General features: G+C 41.5%; 1 protein-coding gene across 2 annotated transcripts in view; it reads left to right on the top strand.

Moving 5' to 3' along the window:
• Positions 1-339: 339 nt before the first annotated feature.
• Positions 340-9,671, top strand: part of GLDN (gliomedin) — a 34,973-nt gene continuing 25,641 nt past the window's right edge. The window contains exons 1-3 of one of the 2 annotated variants that reach the window (XM_067555824.1): positions 340-693; positions 5,358-5,409; positions 8,087-8,104. In XM_067555824.1, coding sequence (XP_067411925.1) covers positions 379-693; positions 5,358-5,409; positions 8,087-8,104 — 385 coding nt within the window. In that variant the 5' untranslated portion in view covers positions 340-378. The remainder of the gene's footprint in view (positions 694-5,357; positions 5,410-8,086; positions 8,105-9,671) is intronic. The other variant, XM_067555825.1, reaches the window with a different exon arrangement.

Raw genomic sequence — 9,671 nt, 5'->3', positions numbered from 1 at the left:
TGCCCCGTGCCAGGACCCCGTGTCCCTGCCCCCTGCCCTGCCCCGTGCCAGGACCCCCGGTCCTTGCCCCCGGCCCTGCCCCCTGCCAGGACCCCGTGTCCCTGCCCCCAGCGCCTCTGCCCTGCCCCTGGGCCGGGTCCCCGTGTCCCTGCCCCGTTCCCCGTCCCGGCTGGCACCCGCCTCTCCCTTTCATTCCCTCTCATCACCCCGGCTCCGTGGCTTGCGGTGGGAGCTGCCCACGGTGCCCGGGGCCATAAAGCCCGTCCCGGAGCCGGAGCCAGCGAGTCCCCTGGTCGCAGCGCTTCTCCGCCCCCCGCCTGCCCGGCAGCCGCAGCCGCAGCCGCTCGGCCTCGCAGGACCCTGCCGGTGCGAGCCGGGATGCAGAGGGACGGCGGCCGGGTGCTGCGCTGCCTGCTGGCCGCGGTGGGGCTGCTCTCGCTGCTCAGTGCCGCGGGGACGCTCTTCCTGCTGGGCCGGTGGAGGGAGCTGAGCGCGGCGCTGCGGGAGCTGGAGGCTGCGCGGCCCCAGGACGGGGACAGCACCTTGCGGCTCCTCCTGAGCCCCAGCGCCCCGGGGACCGCGACCCCAGGGCCCGCCCGGCACAAGAGGAGCCACCGCGGAGGGGGCGCCAGGAGCTACGTCCGGGCCGAGGACGAGGAGTTGCTCATGATGATGACCTACTCCATGGTGCCGGTAGGATGCGCCCTAGGGGAAGGGGGTGGGGCGCAGAGGGAAGAGCTGGGGCCTGAACGCATCTCCAAGGAGTTGGGGGCTGGGGCAGGGGCCCTCATGGTCTCCCCAAGAGGTAGGGGCTGTGGCCCAAGGTGGAGTCCCCCAGGGCATGTCCGCTTCCCTCCCCCGGGAAGGGCTGGGTCAAGTTCTCTCAAGGACAGGCCCTGCCCTGGGAACTTTACTAGTGAAATTCACCAGCTAATCCCAGGGTGTTTTTTTTAAGGAATAAATGTTAACATGAAACTTAAATGAAGAGCCGTGGGACTTTCTCATGTCTCACAAAAGCTGTGTGTGTGTGTGTGCTACAGAATTGCAAAGCAAATCTCATCTGTTTCCCATATCACAGTACAAGTTAGAAATGCAAAAAGACCTATTTGGTGGTTTGGTCCAATCCCTGCCCCTTTAGGGATTGTGTTCTCTACAGGATATTTCCCAATGCTTTGCTCAGTTTAGTTTGTGAACACTGGCAAAACAGATGATACTGTTTTACAGGTTGTAATTAAAGTTTTTTAAAATTACTATTATGCAGACAAAATAGCAAACAGCTCTTAACGGGATCTGAAAGGATTCCCAGTTTTTCCTGAAAGAAGCAGCTATTTTAATTGTTGTTATGGATTTAAAAAGTGTCCATTTGGATTTAGTTAAAGTACAGCAGGAAGCTTTCAGACTAGTTACAATATGTGTAAAAAAGAGAAATTTACAAATAAATTCAAAGAAAATTACAGTTTCAGGGGTTTAAAATTCTAAATATTCTCCTGTATTACACCATTAGTTTGAATCCCATCGTATAATTCAGAACAATCAACTACAGTCACACACATTTCCACTTGTTCACTATTAGGCATATTAGTCATCTCTTAGGAGCCCATTCCTTCAAAAGTTTATTCACTGAGCAAGCTTTAAAATCAGTGGGGTTAATAGCATGAGTAAGGAAAGCAAGATTTAGCCCTTCGTTACTGTTGGGCCAGATTCTGAAGTCCTTTCTCGGGCAAAACTACACTAAATTTCTCACACTTTAATGGGAATTTTGGGTTCCATTCATGTGGATCAGTGTTTCAAGGACAGGGACCCTAGAGCCTGATTCTACTGTATCTACTCAGTAAAGCATCCCATCAAAGGATGGGACACTCATTGTGAGTTTTACTGAGTAAGGACTGCAGGCTCTGGCCAAAAAATAACAAGAAAAGGCAAATCTGATGCTCTTACTGCTGTAAATACTCCCAATGACTTTAAGGATTACTCATGGAAGTAATGTTTTTCAGTATTGCCCCACTAAATGAGATCACTGTTGTGCTTAATAAACTATTGGTGTTTGTATTTATGTAAATGTTATCATTATAAACAACTGAATTTAATGAGACTACTTGCATAAAGTTACTTGTGTGCAATTATGATAATCTAGAAATTTATTGGCTTGACATTTTAGAACAGAAGTACTTTGATTTTTCTTTTGCATCAGAATGTTGTGTGGCAAGTTCTTGATGAAAAGTACAAAACACAAAGACGTATTCAATTAAGCAGCTTAAGTTTTATTTTCTCATATTTCAGAGCAAATGTTAGGAAGATCAGTTTGCAGTTCCAGTTTTGTTTTAAATACTTTTTATTGAAGAAGAAATCCTTTTCATAAGGTTTTTGCTAGAACATTTTGCTTTCTGTAGCCTTAAAATAATTTTTGAAAATATCATCTTATTTTGTTACTTAGTGGTGTACAAATAGAAGAGAAATACTATAAGTTAATGAATCTACTTTGCATGTTTGCCAGTTAAGAACATTTTTGCTTTGTCTGATCTGAAATGCAGCTTGGAATCTGAAAGATTCTCAGAAAAAATTAACACATGCTATTTGTCAAAACAGATCTGCTGAAGAAGAGGGCCTGATTGTGTTAGGTGTTGCACACCCACTGATGTTAATAGAATTTGAAGGTGTTTTGAACCTTGCAGAAGTACTCAGCACTTTGCAGGATAGGGTCCTCAGAAAGCCCATTTCTTATTTAAAAAATAAACAAACAAAAAACTCCAAATCTCAATACTGGTTAGCTGTAGATAAATACAGTAAAACTAACCCTCGGAACACATATCCTTTGAAGGATGCTTTGATTTGTTTCTTTGGGGCCACTCATGCAAAATTTCTACTGCCTTCCCTCCCCCCCCACAAAGTACTTAATCATGCATAATCCCATGTACTCAAGGCAGACAGTCCTTTTGAAGAGTTCTCCAGCAAACCCAAGGAAGTCACGATCTGATATTTCTAAGGTAAAAAATAATCAAGAAAAATACTTTAAAAACATGAGTCACATGCTTACAGTTAAACATGTACTTTAGGGCCTGATCCAAAACTCACTGAAGTCAGTAGAAGGATTTCCATTAACTTCGCTGAATCAGAGCCTCTAATGGAAGCTTTGCCTAAGCAGAAAGTGTCGTCAGATGTTGTACACTTTGTGCATATTGGCATGTCAGACGATTGTGTTAGTAAGACTGACAATATCAAACAGGTAGAACAGAGCAGCAACATCTATAGGCCAGTAAAACATTCACTTAGTGTTCTGCGTGGGTGATAGTGTTTGCCAGTTGTCTAAGGCTGCAGAACTCCCTAGATCTGACCCAGAGACAAAGAATCAGGTGTGGTTCTGATAGATGAATAGCATAGCAAAGCAAAGCAAAAAAACAACAACAACAACAAACAACCCTACTCCCCTGCAAAAAAACCTTTGTGTCCCAAATTGTTTTTGTGTATGTGTCCTGAATTGTTTTATTTTAAATTATTTATAAAGACAACCTCATACATTTAAAATAAAAACAAAACCCTGACTTTACTTGTCTTTTTACGTTAGAAATATCAAGTCTTGATTTCCTTGATTTTGTTGAAGAACTCTTCAAAGCCTGGTATCTTTCTCACTTTCTATGTCTGGCATTCTCTCTTTTTTCTTTTTAAACCAAAAAGCTGTTGAAAAGGGTTGTATTGTCAGCCCTGGAGATAGAAATTCTCCATCCCCAACAGAGGTACAGTGGGGAAGATGGTGGTATAAACTTTTCCGTGTTCTTCAGCTAGAGAGCCTTGACTCTGACTTATTGGTTGTACGAGGATAGTTAATTCTCCATACCCATTGAATTCTTAGTCTCCTTGTTTGAATTTACCAACAAGGGTGCCAATCAGTGCTAAATTTATTGGTTGTTTTTTATGACCCAGACACCTGACTAGTAGGTGCTACATGGAGACGACCAATCACACAGGTCTCAGAACAGCCACAGAGTAGCAACAGTTTTTAGTCAATACCATGGTGGGCTGGATTTGAAACGAAAACCTAAAGAACAAAAGCTGCAGTACATATCCCATTACCGATCCCTCGACACATGCATTTTCTACCCCCTAGCTACAGCAACTTCCATGATTGGAGAACAGACTAAATGACAGTTGGGTTGGCAATGGGTTTTGCAAGTGCAAGTGATAAACCTTGCATGTACTCAGATTATTTAAAGGGTCACACAAGGCTTTGCAAAAGCAAATGCATGCATTTGTGCTGAGTGGAGGCAGTTTTACTCAAGCGCAATTGAAGGTTGGAATTTTGACCCTTTGTATCTTCTGGGATTTATAAAAACAAACTTAGCTACAACAGCGACAATGTATAATACTTAAAAGAGAATGCAGTGATTTTTGTATTACCCTGGTAAAATACTTGTGACATCTGAAGATAGATGTTGTAAGTATAGGGATGATGAGATAAAGCATATTTTAGATCAAAAGTATGGTGGGAATGTTGGCAAGCACTTTATATAAGGATTCTTTGATTCTGCAAGGCACTGAACATTACCAGCTGCCTTTGAAATCACTGGGAGTTGAGAGCACTCATTATCTGACAGGACTGAACCCTGTACAATGTTCTCTCTTTGGAAGTAAATAAAAAAGAAAGAAATGTAGACAAAAATACCAGAATGTATCAGTGGGCATAACTACAATTTAAGGACATTGTAATAGAAATGGTCTTGTTGAGATGGTGAATTATGGTTCTTTCTAGATTACAAGTATCAGAACAAATGGCCTCAATTATCGTTGTGCTACAAATGGATGAGGTTCCAATAAATCTAATTCCAAATTCACATGCTGCTCTGTAGTATGTCAAGTGAAGAAATTAGTAGGGATCACCTTATATATCTTGCATGATGGAAAATGACCCATAAATGGATATATGTATGAATTAAACACTGATCATATTTGGCTGCTGCCAGCTTTGATAACCTTTGATAACCTATCACAGACAGAGAGCCATGAAAACCTAAGTGAAATAAAGTGTAAGTCTTTCTGCCCTGACTGCATCCAGAGAAGTGCCCATGCATGCAGGATTTGGTTTTTTTTAAATGGTGTTAAAATAGTACAATGCATAAATTCTTAAAGGAAAAATAATTTATAAATACATATGCAGATCTTCAGAAGAACAAAGTCGAGGCCTAAATATTTTGCTCACATTCTACAAGGTGCTGTAGTTGTAAACTGGATAATTTTTCCAACTGCTTTTTGCATAGCAATCACATAGAAGAATGAAGTGAACAGGAGAGAGGTATTGTTTGTCCTTTCTGTAGAAATTGAAACTGAGTGCATTGTTGTGAATTTTACATTCTTTGTAATATTAGGTCCGTGTAATGGTGGATTTATGTAACAGCACAAAAGGGATATGCTTAACAGGTATGTTTTCAAATATTACTATGATGTTATGCTGAATGCTGTATGTCTGGTGATGAAATAATTTTTGGAGAAAAATTGGTTTGAGATAACTGTAGGCTGTCGGAATATAATTATTAAAGGAATGATACTTTTAGTCTGATTAAAAATGTACAGTATCACTGGTTTTTATGTTCTTTTGAAAAAGAAGTAGTAATAATAATACCGAACTATTGTAAATACAAGAATTTACAAGGTCTCCAGAGTAACATTGTTACCTGGGGATGTTAATTTCTCAGATAGTTTAACTATGTGGGAGTCCACCCTGGCAGAGCTCATTATGGAATTGAGATCTTTATAATGGTACTAGCTCTTGGCATTTTAGAGGTGCTGTACAACCATTAATGACGGGAGCTTAACCTCTTGATTCTAAACCAGCTTGGGATGGAAGACTCGGGGGGAGGGCCTTGTATCACTGTAGCAGCTGCCATGGCTAATGTAGGAGTGGAGGGAAGTGAGCTCTGAAGGATGATGCTGGTCATGTCATGAGACTCTTAGGTTGGTTTCTCAGAAATCTGAAGGAGGTTCAAAATACTTGATGGCTGGGGCAGGCTGAAGGCATGAAAAGTTTGCATGTGTTCTGGGCAAACCAGAAAATGTAAAGCTTTAGCTACTCCAAGGGCTCTGTCTTGGCTTTGCTAGCCAAAGTATATAGTTGACTGAGCTGCTGGAGCTGACTATACATACTTGAAAATGAGAAAATAAGTAAACCACTTAGATTTTGAAATCAGTTCAGTAAAATAGTTCAGGCCATTTGCAGTTGGTATGAACTATGGCTCCAACAGGGTTAATATCAGTTTAACTAACCTGGGTTCAAAATGAGTTAGATTTTTATGGGAAATTTCCCCTGTATGATCCATCCTTGATATATTGGGGAAAAACCCACCAAAACTCCTTTTGAAAGTGCAGATGAAATTTGACAGGAACAAAGACAGCTTCACTGGCAAGTACAGCTTAAATGTGTCTTGTGTTGGGTTCAAGAGTTCTGACTTCACACTGCTCCATGCCAAGCCCCTTTCTGGGCACTCTCTGAACCTTCATCTCAGTGAAAAACCACTCCAACGTTGGCTTTAACAATAGCTCACTGCATTATAGACATTAGCTGTCTTCATTCCATTTTCTACATTTGAAGTACTTTTCCTATTTATCTATGTGACAAAAGGACATCTAGGATCTTCAGTGCATTCAAGATGACAAAGTAATTGAGAGCACTAAGAAAAAAAATTGTCCACAGTAAAAAATCAGACATCTCTTGGAAAATTGACTGAGAAGGGTATTAACTGGCTTCTACCAGTATTACTAAAAAGTCACTGCGGCTTTAGTACTGTTATGAACTGTGCTTCACTTTTCCTATAAAGCTTTTTAATTAATGCCTTAAAATTGTCAAGTTTAGAGTCAGAGATTTGTTTATTTCTTTAATTTCTATTTAGGGTTTTATATTTAAAAAAATTCTTTGTAGCCCTAGTAAAAATGTTAGAGGACTTGGTTCTTTAATCACAGTAGTAATTTCTCTTGTCTTCTAACTTTCCCCAGTTTTTGATAAAAGTATGTTTTGCCAGAAGTCATATAGAATAAATAATTTCCAACTTATTATTATAGAATTGTCCTGCATTAATTATTTATTCCTGCCTCATAAGAATTATGGGCACGAATCTTATGTACACTAAGGCCCCTTTATATTGCTCTTAGCATACATCTTAAAAGCTACCATAATTTACAGGGTCTCAAGTGATAGTAGCACTAAGCTATTTTTCCATGGAAAATGAATGATAGTATTTTGCATACACCAAGTAAAGGTTTGTTTTCAATGTAGTTCCAGTCACAGACAGAACAGACTTGGATAGCTTCCACTAAAATGTCCTGTATTACACGTCCCTTGAATTACTAAAGTGAATCCAACTTCTAATGTTACCAAACAATGAACTTCCATGGGAAACCAGATCCAGTCCCAAACAGAGAACAATTACAGGTAAAAGGAGCCTGTTCGTTATTTACCATAGCTAGTGAGGATTAGAGAAGAGAAAATATTTAACCATTCTATTTCACACCCCTGAATTCCTGGTGATTACTCAGGAAGGTGTGTGCTTTGTAATGGATATTCTCTACTTTTTTTTTCTCATTACATTCACAGCGTTTGACTTGAGACATTGTAGAGCTGTTCTGCCATTACCACAACCAGGGCTTTAGAGAATTCCTTATGAGGCACTGAGTAATGGAAACATAATAATTAATGGCTGACTTAGGTGCACATTAGTGAAAAGACACATAAACACTTGTGTCCTGATTAATTCACTAATTAGTAGTGAATAGAAATGAGACTACACTGCAGAGGCCATTCTTTGTCAAACTGTTATTAATGGAAATCTAAGAATTGACGGCTTGGGATACAAAGTGGGTGTTTGTATAATTGCTTGTGAAGATCATCTTTCAGCGAGTCTGGCTGGATCTGCACTAATGCTGCAGTAGTTACTGTTAATACACAACCGTTAAACCCATAAGTGCCTCTCCAGAAGTTTGAAAGCTCATGTCTGTCTTGTGTTGGTCTAATGCTCATCAGTTGAGTTTAGTGTTGATTGAGCTGCCAAGTCACACTCACCATTTTTTCTCTTTGTTTTGTGTTCTTTTGCTTGTTTTGGTTTAGGCCCTCCAGGCTCTCCAGGTAAGATCTCTTTTCAGTTGTAATACTGTAGGTAGGATATTGAGTCACTTGCTGGCTTAACTACTATTTGCATAAAGACATACATACCCTTGACAAAGCGATCTCCCAGTACTTCTCAGTGTGAGGGAGGGGTGAATTGATAAACATGTTTCCTGAAGACTGGCGCTGATTCTATGCACCAACATTTCTGAAGACTAATACGAAAATATTTGGATGCTGAATATCTAAAAGTGCCTGTAGCCTGGCTGTATGATGTGGTCAAGGGGTATAATGCTTATGTCAGGAGTGGCCAAACTTACTGACCCTCTGAAACTTCTCTCCCCACGGGACAGAATCCTCTAGCCCCACCATTCTGCCGCGGGGCAGAAGCTGTGAGCTCCCCAACCCAGTCTGGTAGGCAGAAAATGCGGGGGAGGGCATAGGGGGCTCTGCGAGCCATACTTTATCTGTAAAAGAGCTGCATGTGGCTCACGAGTCACAGACATGGGAACAACACAGGGTTTGCCATGTGGAATCCTTTGACTCCTGTGTTTGGTGTGACACGGGCTGCTTGCACAGGTGCAGCTATGTCTCTTGGACTGTAGTAGTGATCATAGCCCCTGTTGCTGCATGTGCTCCAGGCAGGGGTTTTGGCCTGGTGGGATGTGACCTACTGGCCACTCCCCTGTCCTCAAAATCCCCCGCCCCATGTGTCTGCCCAGAGACTTGATTAGGAACACTGTCCTATGCCACACAAGAGGTGCTGAGTTGTGTTTGTGCTCCATCCCCCACTCATCAGAACTGTTCTAATTTTATTGTATTTTGGGTCTTGTGCATCCATCCCAGGGGATGGTTCAGATTTAGCCCTAAAATGCTATCGCTAAGCCCTTGTTAAATATTTAACAGATGAAATAGTCAAGATTGAAGCAGCATTTGCTTAAGGAGATAAGTACGTAGAATTGAACTAACCGCTGTTTTAATTGGCCACTTCTGAACATTTTTCCTTTTTAAAATTTTGGCTGGTGATTTTTGTGTTTATATTTTCCTTTTCCGTATCTCTCCTCGTTTTATTTCTCTTTTCCCTTCCTCTTTAAGTGGCTGCCAGGCTACACGAGTGATTATTTGCCTTCTTTCCCCGCTTTTGTAACTGCAGTTTTTTTCTAGAACCATTTTCTGCTAAGTATTTAATACTCTTCCGACCTGTGTGTAGAGTCCAAAGGTGGTGGAGGGGAGACAGACCACTCCTGGTGCCCTCCCCACTTACATCAGGCCAATCATAGTCTGGCACTACTTAATCTTTATAGTACGTAGGCAAGGCAAGTGTTATTCTCATTTTACAGATAGGCTCACTGGCACGGCACCCAGAGCGGTTAAGGTTACCACACACGTGACTTATCTAAGACCACACAGTCAGAGGAGAGCAGGCAATAGAACTCCTAGTCCCTTCTTAGTGGTTCTCAACCTTTTCCATAAGATGACCTCAGAAAAATAACCTTTCCATAATTTTTGTCTTTCTCCCATCTACCCATAGAGAAAGGGAGTGTGGTCATGATCCCACTGGACCTCTTCAGAACTCTCATTTTAAGAG

Source organism: Emydura macquarii, unplaced genomic scaffold (genome assembly GCF_026122565.2).
Source record: "Emydura macquarii macquarii isolate MOO-44397 ecotype Brisbane River unplaced genomic scaffold, CSIRO-AGI_Emac_v2 contig_1644, whole genome shotgun sequence".
Taxonomy (NCBI): Eukaryota; Metazoa; Chordata; order Testudines; family Chelidae; genus Emydura; species Emydura macquarii.
This window is presented reverse-complemented; position numbering and strand designations above follow the sequence as displayed.